Source organism: Cydia splendana, chromosome Z, assembly GCF_910591565.1.
Source record: "Cydia splendana chromosome Z, ilCydSple1.2, whole genome shotgun sequence".
In the NCBI taxonomy this organism is placed as follows: Eukaryota; Metazoa; Arthropoda; class Insecta; order Lepidoptera; family Tortricidae; genus Cydia; species Cydia splendana.
In genome coordinates, this window is record NC_085987.1 from 32,004,238 (window position 1) to 32,023,923 (window position 19,686).

At 35.1% G+C, this 19,686-nt stretch overlaps 1 protein-coding gene across 1 annotated transcript in view; it reads left to right on the forward strand.

Moving 5' to 3' along the window:
- The window catches only part of LOC134805116 (V-type proton ATPase 116 kDa subunit a 1-like), a 36,912-nt gene extending 19,796 nt beyond the window's left edge, over positions 1 to 17,116 (forward strand). The window contains exons 11-15 of the mRNA XM_063778416.1: positions 181 to 312; positions 7,164 to 7,395; positions 11,900 to 12,089; positions 12,421 to 12,595; positions 16,972 to 17,116. Of these exons, the coding sequence (XP_063634486.1) occupies positions 181 to 312; positions 7,164 to 7,395; positions 11,900 to 12,089; positions 12,421 to 12,595; positions 16,972 to 17,104 (862 nt within the window). The 3' untranslated portion in view covers positions 17,105 to 17,116. The remainder of the gene's footprint in view (positions 1 to 180; positions 313 to 7,163; positions 7,396 to 11,899; positions 12,090 to 12,420; positions 12,596 to 16,971) is intronic.
- The last annotated feature ends 2,570 nt before the right edge of the window (positions 17,117 to 19,686 follow it).

The following is a 19,686-nucleotide window of genomic DNA, read 5'->3' on the forward strand; positions in this document are numbered from 1 at the left end:
AAATAGTCTCCGCGATTCTCCAAAAGTTGTTATTGTTTCAATTAAGTAAATGGGGCACTTTTACATAGGTACTGTGTTATTGTGTGTGATGATTGATGATAGTCGACGCTCAGGTTAAATAGAGTTGGGAGTGTCATAGTTTTATTTCACGTTTATAAAATAATATATTCTGTGTTCCAGGTTTTTCAAACAGTATAGATATAAGATTTATCTGCAATTTATACCTCAAATACTGTTTCTACTCTGCATATTCTTTTGGCTGGTCATTTTAATCTTTTTCAAATGGTTCAAATACGGAGGTGCATCTCGTAAGTAACTAAATAACTTCTGTTTAGTTCAGTAATATCATATCAACAAGTACCAACTTAAAATACGATCAACCAAACACAAAAACCTACATGTTTTTGGGTATATTTTTTTTCATTGCACTAGTATCATAATCATATAATTCATAAATGTCAGAAAGAAAAGTACTGTCAGCGATAAAAGCTTGTAAATACCTAGGGAATGCAATCCCGCATGAGGAATTCAATCCCGGTATTCAGCGGGATTGTCAATCTCAGTCCCCTGTAGTTAATACAATTTCATAAATTGGTGCTAAATGTTGAAGGTTTAAAACAAAACGTAAACAAAATTTAGAAATATTACATTAGTGTATTAAGGGCGGTAAACAAGAATTTTCGAACGAGTGTGAATTGAAGGCTTAATTAATTAACAGGAATTCATAATTCTGGTACCGTGGCACACACAATGTTCTTATCAGACTTGTGTTGTGAGGAAAAAATAGGGAAAAAATAAACTTCTGCCTAATTTCGGACGTACATTGTAGCCCCAGGATTCCAATTTTAGGATTTACGGACCGCATCGCCTAGCAATTACAACGAAAAAATACATTACCGGACGGAATTGGTACAAATAATTTCAATTTAAGTTGAAATTATCTAGGTATACCAATTCCGTTAACACCACTCTGCTGCACCAAAAATGCTGAATAATGTACGATCACTGTACATTACAGCCCTAGGTCGAAATTAAAGATTTACGGACCGCATCGCCTACGTGTAAACACCTTTTACGAGCTAGTGTGATGCAATAGTAGATTGTTAACCAAGGGTTGAAAGGCACCCATTTCTGTCGAGGTAGTTTGGCGCTCGAACGCAGTGAGAGCGCCAATAGCCCGAGACGGAAATAGTGCCTTTCACCCGAGTTAAACACTCTACTTTTCATATCGAATGCGAGGAAACCAAACAAGACAAGGCAATTTCGCAAAATCAGTAATTGAAGTACCCAATAGACCTACGGCCATGATTTTTTTCCTTAGGACTTACTTGCAATCGGAGACTTTACATGTGGGGAGATTAATAACCCCTAGCGAAAATCATTTAGAATGCAATATTTTCGAAAACACACATTTTTTACCAAACTGCAGTAATTTTAAAATGATTTGTTCATTTTAGTATGAAAATCAGCGGGATTGCCTCTTACTTTTTAATTTTATACTTTTTCGTTCTAAAAGCCACAACAGACTACCGGACCGCACCGCGACCTTGGTACGCCGCACCACGTAATAACATAATAAAAGTATTTTAAATATTAAATAGCAATTTAATTAATAATATAATACATTTTTAACTTGTATTTTATTTTATTTTCATGAATATAGTGCTAAATAACTTTAAAAACCAATTTAAAATCGTACAAACGTTTAACTGTGGCTGTATGAGATTCTGCCTTTGCTCATTTAAGCAAGTGTAAGGCTTAAAAACATATTTTTGGCGTATTCCTTTTGGTTCCCGCCTTATGAAATCGAGTAAATAGAATGCAACGAAAGAAATCAAGAATAATTTGTTTTTAACAATTTACATCATTTTTTATAAAAAAAGGATTAACGTGGGATTAGTAAAATTAAACAATTACCAATTGTTCCAGGCGAGGAAATAAAGACACTATTTCAACTTTGTTTCCACCCAGTTGTTCGTGGGACGGGGACGCAGAGGAGTACACCACTTTTCTGCGCTAGAGCATAAACGTATCACTTTCTGCGCACCTTTTAGAACAACAACGACCCACTTTCAGAGCATGAGATATGAAAAGTTCTTTATTTAACTTCTTATAAAATAAGCCCCGTTTTATTATTGCTTTGCATTTAGCACTCTGCGAATCTTCCGCCTCCAAAAAATACTTCCACACACAGCGTAAGTTAAAATGGGGTGAGTAGGGTTCGCGGGGAGAGTTGGGTTATGAATTGGGAGAGAAGGGATGAAAGGGGGGTGAGATGGAATTTTAAGGCTACTGCTACAAAAATAATGTATTCCAATTTAAAAAGGAGCTATAGTAATACTCATAATAAAAAAAACCGATCCAACAATGTTCCAAAATTATTTATTATTATTTATTTAAACTTTATTGCACAAAAGAAAACTTATCGTACAAAAGGCGGACTTAATGCCAAAAGCATTCTCTACCAGTCAACCTTAAGGCAAAGCAGAGAGATTGTGTCAATTAACTTTGTATGAAAACCCAACTCACCCCAAATACGAGGGACTACGGGGTGAGGTGGGATTTCCTGTTTATCGTCAAAGTTATGAAATGGAACTACCCAAAATAAAATAAAAACTAAAATACAAACGTCCGGAACACTTATTATATACACCATTCAGTTTGCATATGTAAAAATAAAATGTTATCGAGGTTTTAATGTCAGTTTTGCACCTACTCACCCCATTTTACGGTAGATACTGTTGCCAGTACAAGGAAACCCTTTGAATACACCGTCTTCAGTTACATAAGCAAAAATATTAATTCATATAAATAAATGTTTATTTTTGAATAGTTAATCAAAGCAAATATTTATTACTTAAGGTGGTTCTACTTGCTCGAATTTCATACAAACTTTCTTGTTAACTCACTACTATTCTGTAGGGTGTCTTCACTTGAATATGTAATGTTTGGGTAGTATATATATTTCTTACTGCGCCAAAGTAACAAAATACTAGAAATTGATTAATATTTTTAAGAAAAAAGCCTTTGAAAATTAGTAAAATTTTGCCCCATTGCTTGTTTGTGTGAGAGATGCTTATATTGGTGTAATTCTAACATGGCGACTTCTTTGACAAGCAATCATTTTTAATTTATCAAAGGTGTAACAGATGGCATTTTAAAACCGGAACACAGGTTACCTGTGTATTTTGTTTTATCTTCACTCAATAGTGGGAGATAAATTTAATGCACAAAGCATGTTATGAGTATACTCATTTAAGAGTCTCCTTTTTCTGATATAATTTCATTCCCAGATGTAATATAACTTATATTATATATTAAAATACATTTATATAACTATACATTTAATAGAATTAAAGGTCAGTCTAAAAAATCATTCGCGTAACGGTCGTCCACCGAAAAGCCTTGTGAATTCTGTTTTCGTCTCGGCAGAAATATAAATAAATGTTCTCTGGAAGCCTATATTTATTCTTACAATGATTTTTAAACTAAAGTAGCTATATTTTTCTCAAAAATATATATTGGGAGCAAAATGTCATCTTCTTGTAAATAAACAAGATTCTATATGTTCTGCTTGCTCATAACAATAGTAGATTGTTAACCAAGGGATCATTTCTGCCGAAATCATCAATGATCATCTCGGCAGAAATTCGCATACAAGGAAAGTAAAATGCATGTGCTTTTTTTAAAACATGACTAAGTATAAATAGTTTTTATAGTATTTTTTTAGGATACTTTCAATTAACAATTTAGCCAAAAGTATCCTTATTTATGGAATGGGGAGTCAAATATCAGAATGGAAATTATATGAAAAATCCATTTATACCCAAATTTCAATTGCTTATCGTAAAAAAAAATCGTACTTGGAATTGGAACCAAAAATGCTCTAGTGCAGAAACGTATCATTTTCTGCACAACTTTTAGAATAACAATGACCCTCTTTCAAAGCATGAGAAATGAAAACGGATTTTTCTTGTTTTCTTTGCAAGCATTTTTCTCTCAATAATTTAATCAATTTACAGCATAGAAAATCGTCATAAATTTATAATCATAAATATCAAAATATAAAAGGACATACATTTTTAGAAGATTTCTAGTTATTCCCCGGGCGACGTTGCCAAATGGTTTGAAAAGGCAACATGCTCGCAACGTTCGGATGTCGGTAAGTCGACAATGAAAAATTCTATTTCAACTTGGTATTTTTGACAGTAATGGGTTACTTATATAATAAGAAGGCATGTTTCGCCCGGATCTACTATGGTCAAATGGTCTAGTGGCTTCTAGCTATTGAGTATAAGTCTAAGTTGAACAGCGTTGCCGAGTTCAAATCACGAACAAAGACTGAACTATTTTTGTTTTTATTTATTTATTTTATTTCTTTTTTTTTGGTTTTTATTACTTTATGCGACTGGCAAATATCAATGGATATTTCAAAAAAAAAATTTTTTATTGAAGAACAGATGATAATGACACGAAAAGTTTAGTAGGAAATACAATATGTAATATAAACAAAAAAATATATAAACTAAAATTAAAAACTACATGAAGTTAAAACTAACTACAACATAAACTAAAATTCAAAAAATTCTAAATATGTATATTTATTTGACAACTTGAATTACAGAGGGGCAGTACCTACAGTGATCCCCACACTAGGTTTAGCCTGTAACGTGGGGATCTAAGCGAAATACAAATTATTATTTCGTACATAAGTTCCGAAAAACTCATTGGTACGAGCCGGGGATTGAACCCGCGACCTCCGGATTGAAAGTCGCACGCTCTTACCGCTAGGCCATCAGCGCTTCTATGTGCAACCATATATAGGCAAATAAACGAGTTCGCATCCCATCATAATCACAATATTATATTGTGTTTAAAGAAGACTATTCTGTTTTTTTTTGTTTCTCATTACTTCCCCAGAAATGTGACTCACACGCCAGCTTACTTAGTAGTGTTAGTACAGTCGCCATCAGATATATCGGAGGGTCCTAGGTGCTCAAAAATATCTCAACACGCACTCTAACGCATTGACAATAGAGGCGTGTTCAGATATTTGTGAGCGCCTTATCCGCCCCGATATATCTGATGGCGACTGTACTAAGCTAACATTAAAAGCGTTTTTGTAATTTTAGGTAAAATATTTTGCGTCATTTTCAATTGATAATAAGAATAAAAACATATAATCTATAAAACTTTTTATAAAATAAAAAAAAATAAAAAAAATTAAGCACTGTCGGGATTTGAACCCAGATTCATTGATACTCTAGCTAAAATTTATTCAAAACAGATGTTGTGGGTGCCACAAGCACATGATAATCAACGTCTGAAAATACGTATCAGTTGGTTCTAAGTTACTTGTCAATGTCCTAAATAAGAATTTAAATTCTAAATTGTTCTTCCTAAAAATATTCATGCGCTGCACTGCGCCCTCTAGGTTACTTTACTGTAACATTACAAATCTACTGACATTAGACACTGACTTTAGGTATGTGAGTGTGCGTGAATGCAAGATATTGCAATATTTTGCAGTTTTATTCTCTGATTATTTAGATTAGACACTGTTGAGTATAACATGTTTCGATTTGGACGTAATATTTTTTATTGTTTTCGCCAATATCAACACATCTTATGAAACTGTTTATATTTTGGGAGAAACGGTGAAAATCCACAATTCGTGCACACTGACGCCATCTTTTGGCTGATAATCGGCATCCCATCCCTAGACATCCACCTTAATGCAAAAGGTGCAAAATAATAGACAAATTCGGGCGAAATTCTCTTCCGTGTCCTTAATCCTTCCTCCACAGATGCATCTAGACTCCGTGATTAACTTTCGCCATTAGGCGCGCGACTGCGCACGTGTTACTAGTAGTAACACGTAAGAACCAAGTCGCTCCTCAATCCCGCAAATCCCGCGGGATCCCGCTTAATTTACAAGCGGGATTAATCCCTCAAATTGCATGCGGGATCCCGGTATTTCGGGATCCTGATATCCCGGTATTGCATTCCCTACTTGTACCAAAAAAAATTTTTTTTTGCCAAAAACTTTTTCATATTATTTTGTAAGCGTATTCTGTAATGTGTGATCGTCAAGATGGCGGGTAGGCTTTAGCGAAAATCAACGAAATATTTATAAACAGCATGGTATAATAATATACTCCGCCTGGTACTCCATTCCGAGATTCGCGTATGACCTAACTGACACGCGCCTACGTCATCATGCTGTTTACAGGTTCTCAAACTTTGAAATGTGGGAGAATTTTAACCAACGGTGAAAATTATTTTAACGGCATTAATTTTAAGTTATTCATGTAGAAACATAGTAAAATAAAACAAATCTAATGTATTAAATTAAACTTTATTTATCTATACAAGACAAACGTTTAAAAAACTAATTCACAGTTACACATTAATTACCAAGCTTACGACGTGAAAAGTTTGGAAAACACTGCGACTGCTGACACTGAGCGAGAAGGAAATAACAATTAACACGCGTTCGACAAGGATGACGGTCAGGGCATGAAGTTATCTAGATCCGAATTGTCAAATGTGCACAGCGCTATCCTGTGTTGCCAGTAGTATAAACAGAATTACCCGAAAGTCAGAAATTTCTTTCGTGAATCGGAAGATATTGCTAACGAGTAATTAAAAATGACGTGTTATTGTAAAATTTAAGCTAACATACATATAAATGAAAATTATAAAATTATAAAGAAATATTTTAACTTATTAACCATAGGTATAATGTACCCATGTAACATGTTATGTTGAAATAAAGTGGCAATGTTATTGTACGTAGGCCCGTGTCACTCTGGGAATGGAAGACCATGTTTTATTAGACCATGATAAACATATTGTGCCGTCTGTGTACCTCACTGTACCTTTAATAAAATCCAGTGTACCAACCTCTCCCAAAAACGAGCTACTTATTTAAAAAAATTACACCCGCCATTTCAGCATTCTGACGTCAGAATGGCGGGTAGACCTTATTTATATAGCTCGTTTTAGGGAGAGGTACACTGATTTCTATTAAAGTTATACAATATAAATACTTACATTTTCCGTGAAATAATGAAGATTTAATGGGTCCACCCATAAACCTGACAGCGTGTCCCGCCATCCTGATGCTTACTAAAATGTGTAATTATTGTTAAAGCCCCCAGTGTAAAGGAATCGCAAGGCTGTGCTCCGTTGGTCCTCATCCTATTCATCGACATGGTCCTGATGTCAACGTCCCAGCCCGTCGCGCCGGAGTGCGACGCTTATATGTTCAATGGACAGCAAAACGTACAGCGGGCCCTGTTGGGTGTGGCCGTCCTCTCTGTACCTATCATGTTGTTCGGCCCGCCTTGCTATGCTGCGCAGGCTGCAAAAAAGAAAAGAAAGGCTTTAATGGTATAACTCAAAATCTAATAGAGCTGAAAGCTGTTCGAGCTTTAAGTAAAGGTTGAAAACGCCAAAATGGGGCACACATTTTTGCTTATATATTTTCATGGATAGTATAGTTTTATTGTATACTTAAATTCAAATCCCTATTACATGAGGAATCAATGATCCTATAGTAGTTCATCCTATAATTCGTTATCGTGATAACGAACTTTAAACAATGACATAGCGAAATCACTTTGCACGAATTGCCTTATAAAGGGTCTAGCAGGCTAAGCGAACAAGAAGTGCCCCCAACGACAGATTTGGTCATACTTTCAGGTGGTGTACTGGCAGGTCCTAAGAACACTCTATGCTTAATATCAGTCCTCGATCTTCTTTTGTTTTTGAGTTATTCAGTATAATGTAAAATAATCAGTGTATCATTGAAAGTGTCATATTTTGTAAACCGTTCAAGTAAGATTAACCAAACAAAATTATATTTGACAACAATAAAATAGACTACAAACTGGATATGTTTAACCTGCATCATGTCCTGATGCTTCATTATAGAAAAAAACATTTTGTTTTTCTTAAATTAAATTGATGCCAAAATTACTAGACCCTCCCGCTCAACCTCCCGTACCCCGCACCGCATACCTACCTAACCTAACCTACTTTTTTAGTAGCATTTCGTTATGCTACTAGAAAAGTAGGTTAAACTGCTATCAGTTTGAACTGCTATCAGTTAAGTGGGTTAGGTTAGGTTAGCACTGCGATCCTCACAGAACCGAAATGCTACTAGAAAAGTGGATTAGGTTAGGTTTCAACTGCGACCCATATAGAAACCAAATGCTACTAGAAAAGTGTGTTAGGTTAGATTTGAACTGCGACCCATACAGAAACAAAATGCTACTAGAAAAGTGGGTTAGGTTTGAACTGCGACCCTTACAGAAACTAAATGCTGCTAAAAAGTGGGTTAGGTTAGGTTTGAACTGCGACCCTTACAGAAACGAAATGCTACTAGAAAAGTGGGTTGGGTTAGGTTAGGTTGGAACTGCGACCCTTATAGAAACTAAATGCTACTAGAAAAGTGGGTTAGGTTAGGTTTGAACTGCGACCCTTACAGAAACGAAATGCTACTAGAAAAGAGGGTTAGGTTAGGTTAGAACTCCGACCCTTACATAAACGAAATGCTGCTAAAAAGTGGGTTAGGTTAGGTTTGAACTGCGACCCTTTCAGAAACGAAATGCTACTAGAAAAATGGGTTAGGTTAGGTTTGAACTGCGACCCTTACAGAAAAGAAATGCTACTAGAAAAGTGGGTTAGGTTAGGTTTTAACTGCGACCCATACAGAAACGAAATGCTACTAGAAAAGTGTGTTAGGTTAGATTTGATAGACCCTTACAGAAACGAAGTGCTACTAGAAAAGTAGGTTAGGTTAGGTTTGAACTGCGACTTTTTTGAATATACACAGGAGCCTGATTCAGTCTACTTTATGAATTTACACTCCCAGTGAACCCCCCGAGGGACCTACGAAAAAAAAATCCAAGAACTGATTATTCACGGATAGGGTCGGTTTTTTGGATATAATGAATGGACTAACAGCCCGTTCACACAGAATCTCCGTATTTACGGTACCCGTTTTAACGGATACAACAAAAAATTATGCTTTGTTCACACATAGGCACCGTATAACGTTCAACGTATCTGGCATAAACTGAGAGCCCGTTCACACATAGTGTCCGTAATTATGGTACACGTAAATTCGCAGTATACCACCGCTAGTCTACCAGGATGGACGTTGTCGTGTTGTATTGGTACTATCGCCGGCGGAGACGGTACAATCGGCGGTATTGGCCAAACTGCCAGGGTCCCTCTATGACATTTGGTCGAGCACCCCCCACCTAGGTCTGACCGTTTGGCCGGGCCGTCCAACATTTTTCTGACCGGAAGCGGTAGACCAAAAGTCGGAATTTTCTGGGGGTCACCAAGCCGCCCTCTATACGTACTCGCCTTCTGACCGTACCAAAGTCAAACACCCCTCCTTCTGGGAGAACAATTGTGTCAATAAATCTTCGGGCTGCGGGAATGACGAACAAAGTAAAATCCTATACAAAAAGTGTGTCAAACGAGCCCGAAGGGCGAGCTTCAGGCTGGGAGGCCGAAGGCCGACCCCGGCGGAGGGCCGAAGGCCCAGAGCCTCCACCCCGACTCCCAAAACGCGAGGCCGAAGGCCGAGCTCCGCGTAGGGCCGAAGGCCCGAAGCGTCACACAAGAGGGGGAAGTTGTTGGGTCGTGTTTAAGCTCCAACTTCCCGCTTGAGCCCCGGAGCAAAATCAACCCTCCAAGTGTTTTAATAAGCGAAGCGGCGGGCCGAAGGCCCGACGCTGAGCTTCGAAACCCAGCGAAGGCCGAAGGCCGAGCTCCGCGTAGGGCCGAACGCCCGGAGCGTCCCCTACGAGTTCCCAGCACGCGAGGCCGAAGTGAATGAAGTGCTCGCATGCAGATCTTCTCTTTATAGCAAAAGTACAACTTTATTTCCTTTTCCCTCTGGAAAACAAACTACTACATAAAAGCTACAGCACAAACAACAGCACAAACAACAGCACCAACAACAACAATATATTTAACAAAAGAGCTCCCCCGCCCCGCACCCCACACACAGTTTATATCCAGTAAAAACGTACGGATACATGACGGATACGTATTCCGTTCATCCAGTATTTCGATGACAAAACGGAATGTCATAATTTAACGGACCGACATTTTTTACTGTATACTGAATACTGTGTCATATGTGAAGTCGCTCATACAACTCCATACGCCATCAATGAAAAAAAACGTATACGATAAAACGGAACAGTAAAACGGAGACCCTGTGTGAACGGGCTGTAACTTGTAGAGAATCAAATTTCCTACAGTTTTTGTCCTCACGGTTTTACTGTAAAATCAAAAATAGCCGAGTTATTCAAGAAAAACCGTTTTTTTTGGAAAAAAAAACATTTTTCGAATATACGCAGGAGCCTGATTCAGTCTACTTTTTGAATTTACACTCCCAGTGACCCCCCCCCCCCGAGGGACCTACGAAAAAAAATTCCAAGAACTAATTATTCACGGGTAGGGTCGGTTTTTAGGATTATAATGACTGTACTAGTTTGCAGGAGAGAGAGTGTAATTATCCTATAGTAAATTGCGGATATGGCACAACATTTTTCAAAAATGGTTCTTTTCAAAAACCTTTGTGTCATTTAAAGTATATTTTTTGTTATTTTAGGAACCATTAAAAAACGATTTTCTTAAAAATGGATATGGCACAAACGTATTCTCGGCCGACGAAAAGGTGACGAAGTGGATTAATTAGTTTAATAGGATAATAATATTATTATATTAAATATTTGCACATTCTTAATTAAATTTGGTTACAATTTTGGTGGTCATTTACTATTTTTGGGTTTACAATGATTATTTTGGAGTAATTTGCTTTAATAGGATAGCAAGATTAAAAAATTTGGTTATAATTTTACATTAAAATGGAGTTCTAATTTTGGTGGTCATTTACTATTTTTGGGTTTACAATGATTATTTTGGTGTCATTTTCTTTAATAGGATAGCAAGATGTAATAATTTGGTTATCATTTCACATTAAAATGGGGTTTGAATTTTGGTAATCATTTACTATTTTTGGGTTAATAATGATTAGTTTGGTGTCATTTCCTTTAACAGGATAGTAAAATGTAAGAAAATTGGTAATAATTTCACATTAAAATGGTGTTATAATTTTGGTGATCATTTATTATTTTAGGGTGATAAAATATATTTTTTTGGTATTAAATTTTACTAAATCTGGTGATCAGTTAAATAGCAGCCAAAAACTTTTACTTGTATTAATTGTTAATACACTCCAGAAGATTTCAGAATAAAAAATAATGTTAAAAGTGTTCATTATTTATTGGTTTAGCAAGCTACTTGTGATTGTAGCAAGCATAGCCGTTATTTAACTCGCAGGAGGGACATTGACCACAGAAATACATAAGAATATTTTTAAAGCAGACTTAAGCCTATTTATTTAAGAAATCACAACTCACAGTTACTATTTTGGTGGCATTGATTGATCGTGTTGTCAATGCGCTATATCAGACGCTGACACTGTCCTAACGGTACTTTTTATGGATGGTCCTAAATTAAGGAGGGCGCCAAAAGATAGGTCCACATTAACGAATACTTGAAAAAGAAACCTGTTGAAGTTATATTATCAACTAATCTGCAAATCTTGGACTGGTTAAACATACTGAAATCATATAGTGCAAAGTGCCTGGTGTCCTAGTTATCACAAAGTCTGTGGTAGGTATGTCAAATCCTGAGCCTGGAATGAAATTTGGGTATAATAATATGATAAATTATTTTTGCAACTATGTCCAATATATATTTCGCTCCAGAAGACCTTTAATTTCTTTTCATTTGAAATTTTAAGTGCCTCACTTTTGGCGTTCTCAACCTTTATGTAGTACATATACATAATTTGTTATTTCAGAGCAAAATACCTAGCGAGGCGGACGATCCAGAGGCATATGCGGTGTGGAAGCATGAAATGGAGCACGCGTCTGAGACTTTTGGTGATCTCATGATCCATCAGGGCGTGGAAACCATCGAGTTTGTTCTTAGCACGATCTCGCACACTGCGTCGTACCTGCGGCTGTGGGCGCTGTCGTTGGCACATGCACGTTAGTATGAGAAGATGAGGCGACCAAGTCCTCCTTTTTAGAAGTCAATTAGAAATGTAAATCATGTTTCCAACAAGGAATTGACTTAGCTAATAGGTTTCACACATCTAAACCATCTTGCAATTATTATTAATAAACTGTTAAAATGTTCTTCCATTTGGCTTTATGGTACCTAGTCTGGTAGTTAATTTAATAGGCGTGAATTGATTTTTATTTAGCATTGTGTTTTAAATTGATTTCAAACACTTTGTGACCAAGTAGACAAAACAAAGACTATCCAGTGGTTTATTGATGTCCGGAATATTTCTAATTCACATTTTTTGTATTTCAGAATTATCGGAAATGCTTTGGGTTATGATCTTTTCAAAAATGGCTCTTTCTGATCATACCTTCCTGGGATCACTTAAAATTGTAGTCGTTTTTATAATTTGGGGGACGTTTACACTCAATATTCTTGTGCTAATGGAGGGTTTGTCTGCTTTCCTACACACGCTGCGTTTGCATTGGTGAGTCATAAGTCATAAACAACTGTACAGACAGCATCAAATATAAATTATAGTGTATCGATACATAAAGGGTCTAGCAGGCTAAGCGAACAAGAAGTGCCCCCAACGACGATTTGTTCATTCTTTCAGGTGGTGTACTGGCAGGTCCTAAGAACACTCTATGCTTAATATCAGTCCTCGATCTTCTTTTGTTGTCGAGTTATTCAGGATAATGTAAAATAATCAGCGTATCATTGAAAGTGTCATATTTTGTAAACTGTTCAAATTAGATTAACCAAACAAAATTATATTTGACAATAATAAAATAGACTACAAAATGAATATGTTTAACCTGCATCATGTTATTCATGTCCTTATACTTCATTATTAAAAAAAAAACATTTTATTTTTCTTCTCATTTTTTTATACTTTTCGCGGAGGTACACCTACAAAAAAAATATGCATGTGTAGCCACTAATACCCACTACACACACATATAAAAATATTTGCATAAATCTTCGTGCGTCATGTCAAAAAAAAAACATTATCTAACAAGAATCTCGGAAACGGCTCTAACGATTTCGATGTAATTTGCTATATGGGGGTTTTCGGGGGCGATAAGTTGATTTTGCTGGGTGTTATTTCTGGGAAAACGCGCATTTTTTTAGTTTTTTTTTATGTTTTCCGAGCAAAGCTCGGTTTCCCAGATATTAGGTTTATTAGAAGATTTTGTATAGCTGGTTTGTTACTGCACACCGTTGTATGGGGACCTTGCACTTTGAGACTATGCGCTGAAACTTGGCAGAGTTGATTCTTAGCTGGTCTTGAGCAGATACAGACCGGGAGCCGTCGAGAGCCACCTCTCATTTAGTGGGGGGGGGGGGGGGGAATTCGACGCTGCCGCGCTTCACTTGGAGCAACATTTCTCTAAAACTATACCTATTAGGGCAAGTAATATATCATTTTCGGATAAATTAAGGCTGAGGAATCTAGTTTTGGAACAAAAACAATGCACATTCTAACAAAAAAATAAATAAAGTAGAAAAGACTAAAAAACGTATTTTTGTTTTTTTCATAATTACCATTTTTTTTTTAAAGTGTAGCAGGAATCTGAAAACAAAAAATACAGTCGTAAAGCTACACTTATTACGTTTAAGAAAATATATAGTTTAATATACAAAACTGTTGATAAATGGGAGATAAAAAATAATATTAAGCGTGGGTCAGAGTGATGTCAATAAAAAATATTATGAATGTGGGAAAGTTACTTATAATTTGTTCTACAATCGTTTATTTTTCTTGTTTTTCGTAAATAACTCGTAAACGGTAGCCCACAGCAAAAAAATATCTTTTACGTAAATAATCCGTTTCAGATTTCTTATAAAATAAGTACTACTGTTTTTCGCTACCATCAATATTAAAAAAAATATTGAAGGAAGAAAATAAATACTTAGGTCCCCTTTTTTAGTCATTCGTAAATAAGTCGTAAACGATGGCCAATAGCAAAAAAATTTTTAGTACATGAATAATTTACATAAAATTTTCTACAAAAAGGTCATTCAAACTTTTTCGCTAGGATCAATATTAAAAACGATATTAAAGAGAGAAAATAAATTCTAAGGTCCCCTTTTTAAATATTGATCCTAGCGAAAAAGTTTGAATAACCTTTTTTGTAGGAAATTTTATGCTAATTCATGTGTTAAAATATTTTTTGCTGTTGGCCATCCTTTACGAGTTATTTACGAATGACTAAAAAAGGGGACCTTAGTATTTATTTTCTCCCTTCAATATTTTTTTTATATTGATCTTAGCGAAGAAAAGTAGCACAGATTATTTACGTAAAAGATATTTTTTTGCTGTGGGCTACCGTTTACGAGTTATTTACGAAAAACTAAAAAAATAAACGATTGTAGAACAAATTATAAGTAACTTTCCCACATTAATAATATTTTGTATTGAGATCACTCTGGCCCACGCTTAATATTATTTTTTATCTCCCATGTAACAACAGTTTTCTATAATAAACTATATATTTTCTTAAACGTAATAAGTGTAGCTTTACAACTATATTTTTTGTTTTCAGATTCCTACTACACTTTGAAAAAAAATTGGTAATTATGAAAAAATCCAAGATACGTTTTTTTGTCTTTTCTACTTTGTTTTTTTTTTGTTAGAAAGTGCATTGTTTTGGTTCCAAAAAAAAATTCCTCATCCTTAATTTATCCGAAAATGATATATCACATGCCCTAATAGGTACAGTTTTAGAGAAATGTTGCTCCAAGTGAAGCGCGGCGGCGTGGAACTTCCCCCCCTCCCCCCCACTAAATGAGACGTGGCTCTCGAGGTCTCCCGGTCTGTATCTGCTCATGACCAGCTAAGAATCAACTGTGCCAAGTTTCAGCGCATAGTCACAAAGTGCAAGGTGTCGTGCACTAACAAACTAGCTAGTATACCTACATACTAACTTATCTTCACACTGCACTGACCGGGTACTTTATTTATATATGCTAGTAACTACTTGTACGATAATGTTTTTTTTTGACATGACGCACGAAGATTTATGCAAATATTTTTATATGTGTATGTAGTGGGTATTAGTGGCTACTCATGCATATTTTTTTGTAGGTGTACCTCTGCGAAAAGTATAAAAAAAATGAGAAGATAAATAAAATGTTTTTTTTGAAGTGAAAACTTCTTTAGCGGCGCTGAGGACATTTTGAGGTGGGGAAAAAATGATAAACTCGAGACAGCGTAACGCGTAACGCGTAAGGCGTCTCTCCTCTCTTTCGACCGCACGGCGAAAATGTATGCCTGAGCCTGCTGTTTCATGTAGGCGGCGCAGGGCGCTTGCGTGACTTTATGTTATGTGTGACGGACAATGTTATTCACCAAAGAACTTTAGTCATAACGTATCATAATCAGGTTAATTATTTAAAACTGGACTTTTATATTAACCCTTTAGTGGGTAACGGCAAGATATTTGCCGTCATACCACTCAGATATTTTATTTTTTTTCTCAATGAACGTGTTGTTAGTTAATATAAGTTTTTGTTCGCATAAGAGAATATACTCGTACCAATCTACGAAAAAAAGGAGTGCTGATAAACATTATTCCATCCCTTGTTAAATGATGATTCTTAGGCCTGATCTTAGATTTTTAACTATTGCCTACATTTGAACAAAAATTTTTGTAGTTAAAATTTTCTTTGCTGGATTTATCCGATAGTCACAATTCTCTAGTTTCAGAGACAAGTTTGGCGATATAAAGTTTAAAGAAAAAAAAATCTGTTATTTGATAATTAAAAAAAATGAAGACGGCAATATATTTGCCACTATCCGTTAAGTGTCTGGTGTTTATTAAAGGAAAGGGTAGGTTAGGCTACTATTGTTATTGATTTATATATGGAGCAATAGCTTAATTCAATACTTCATATTATTACATGCTAGCAACCTATCCACAGTTTTGCTCGGATTACAATACCTACTTGGAAATAATATACAATACCTACATATAATAGTATATATTAAAAATATTATAAATAGAATAAACAAATCTTTTTATGTTAAATAAAGGTTTTAATTATTTCTTATCATTCTTTTGGTTTTTAATTTATTCATCTTAGATACTTCATGCCACCCGTAGTTCCCCCGGCAAACTGAGATGACGGTCTTGTCACTTACTGCCCTTGGCTGATAGCGGCAAACATATTGCCGTCTTATATAATTCGGAAACCCCGAAATAAAATATATATTTCTCTTTCTCAAAAATCATAAAAAAAATAATTCATGCTGTGCGTATCGTTAAAGTTCTCGATTCATTGCTATAAAAAAATAATGGTCAAAGGGTTAAGCAATAAAGCTCAATGTTCTAATCTTGTACGGGTTGAAATACGAGGATCTCACAGTTAACTAACTTTATATCACTCCAATATAATTCAATAAAGCTACATCTTGATGAAATCGCTAATAAAAGTGAACTCTAGTACTGGTGAATAAAACTCAAAATATCATGACCAAATATATTTAGATGCGAGGTCTCCAAGGTAACTTTACAATTTCTATTCGAATTTTAAACAATTAACGCTACAAATTTAAGCTCACTGACCAGCAATTTCGGAACTAAAGTTTTTCAATAGAAAGGAGGATGGGTCAATTATACTTAGTGCTGCAGACATTTTGGGGGGAGTAGTGTCAAGTCATTGCTGAATAGGTGAAAACCGCATGAAAATCCGTTCAGTAGTTTTTGAGTTTATCGTGAACAAACATACAAACACACAAACAGACTGACGCGGCAGGGGACTTTGTTTTATAAGGTGTAGTGATTTGTAGCATTACTAGATATAAATACATACATGTATACAATACACATGTGTTCTCATAGCATTCTTGTATTTCAGGGTGGAGTTTATGAGCAAGTTTTTCATGGGCACTGGTATTATGTTCAAACCGTTTTCGTTTGATGCGCTATTTTCCGACGCTGTTAAAGATAAAACTGAAGTATGCCCTGCTGCCAAAACGTTTGAATACTAGGTGTACCTAGTTGCTAATTATTAGTTTTCTTGCATCGTTAGCGGTTTTAACTGTGTTTGACTGGAAATTATTTTACTTTAATAAATGTAGTCATATTTATCCTTTGTTTTTAACTTAAGTCATATTCAGATATATAGTTTGTCAAAGGACTGTCTCATTTCAAACATAGACAGAGAAAATCATACTATCTACATATAGTAGTAGCGGTTGACCAAAATCAGCTGCAAATGGTGTTAAAGGTATGAAAATCGGCACGATTAATCTTTAGGCCATTTGAATCAATTTGACCCGTAGCACCAAAAAAAAAACAAACGGAAAGGAGTTATGACGTCATCTTTTTTTGTATGGAAAAAGAAAAATGTTTAGAAACCTATCGTGTGTGGTATTAAATGAAAGGGCATTTTGAGCGGGTTCTAAAAATATATCACGTTATTATATTTCCGTCACTTGCATTCAATTAAAATAAAAATAATTTTCAAAAGATACCAAGTTTGGGCTCCTCCAGGGGCCTATTTCTCGTACGTTACAAGTTCACAAGTCTACAAGCTTACATTTAAAATTTGTACAAGTGTGTTTTAATTCTGTTTCTCGTAGGAATGATTACTACAAGTGCTACAAGGCGGCTGTCTAAAGTTAGAAAATAGGTTTGTTTACTATGCAAAAAGGAAATGCAATGGCCATTATAAATGTTATCTTAATGTCAATGTCACTGTTATGCATCATAATCTTAATAAGAGGAAAATAAAATGGCTGACTTGTGTTTTCGGAATATACAAGCGTATAATAATACAAGTAGTAATGAAAAGCGTTTCTCAAAATTATCAATTACAAGTGTAAAATCAAACTCAGTTTCGTCAGTCACTCTATGAATGTTTACAAGCTTCAGGGTGGGTCAGTTTTTTTATTATAATACGGGTGAATTCGTTACAAAATTATTATGTTATTGGTCATTTACTGGTTCTTTCCCAATTATAATAATTTTGATAGGAATGAGTTTACTGTTTTTTTTTGGAGAATAAAAGCTAAATTTAAATAATATTACTGATTTTAACGAAGTGCATTCAAAACTTACACGTTTGAGATCTTAAAAATGCAATATCTTCATTTATTTATTAATCGATTTTTACCAAAAACGCATATTAGCAGTTTATAGAGACTCCTCATTATTTCGTGATAAATCACAAGCTACAAGTACAAAGTACAGCTTTTGAGAAACGAAATTACTATTTTAGTATATAATATCTACTAGTGTTTGTCAACTTGAGAAACAACAACACTTGTGAAAACTCTTTTATCCCCGCTCTTGTAACAATTATACATTTACGTGAAACGGAAACTTGTAAAAAATATTGAAATACAAGCGTTACCATAGATACACACTTGTATTACAAGACTTGTAACGTACGAGAAATAGGCCCCAGATACGAACCCGTTGAATTATTATTTGTAAAATATACCTCAAGTAATACCCAATATCCTCATATCTAACAGCAAGAAATTTATTTCGAAAAATTTCGCCCTTACCAGGGCTTGTATATATGTGTATATGGGCATTTATTTGTGTCATGATGATGATGAACACACAAATAAATGCCCTTACCAGGATTCGAACCTGGGACCTCCTGCTTCATAGGCAGGGTCACTATCGACTAGGCTAGGAGGCCGTTTCATTGATAGATTGATAGATCACAATTTGTAATAATAAAAAATAAAAATAAAATACTAAAACAAAATATTTTCGAAAGATTAATCGTGCCGATTTTCATACCTTTAACACCATTTGCAGCTGATTCCCGAATTTCAGGCTGTACCGCTATCACTAATATGTCTTACACTAGTACTAGCACCCAAAAGAAACGGATGAGTATAGTTTTTTTGTTCTTATTTACTGACAAATTTGGTTTGACACTCGTATTATACTGAGTGCGATTCCTGTACAAAGTACTTAAAATTTAATAATCTTCAACAAATTACCTCAAGTATTTCATTCTTTTTTAGTCATTGTATTGTTTGTATTCTGATTTCGCAAGTTAAATGTCTGAGCCTTGTTTCATTTAATTCTTTTTATAAATAGCCCAAATTAATCAACTTACCATAAAAAGAAACGTATAGTTGAATTATCGAGAAGATGGAATTGCATTTGTAGTGGTTGTATGCTGATAGTACAAGAAAATAGAAAATTCAAATATAGAATGCCTGTAAACAAACAATACTACTACATATGCAATTCCACGCTCTCGATGATTCAACTATACGGCGCTTTCATTTCACAAAAAAAACTGGAACTAATTAAAAATGTAGGTACGTATAAAGGAGCCAATAAGAAAACTGAGAATTTGTGAGATTTTTTATTTTAAAGACTAGTGAGGTTGATAGGAACTCGAGTTCTTTGAGTCTGAATTTGAAGAACTCGGCTCTTTTTTACAAGACTCTTTTACATACACTTTTTTAAAAAACTTTGAGTCTTAAGTCCTGAGTCGAGTCCTTTGTGGGGTCTTTTTTAAGAGCAACTCAAATGGACTCGAGCGTCCGAATAAAGACTCCGTGAACAATTTTATTCCAGTAGAGGAAAAAATGCATCA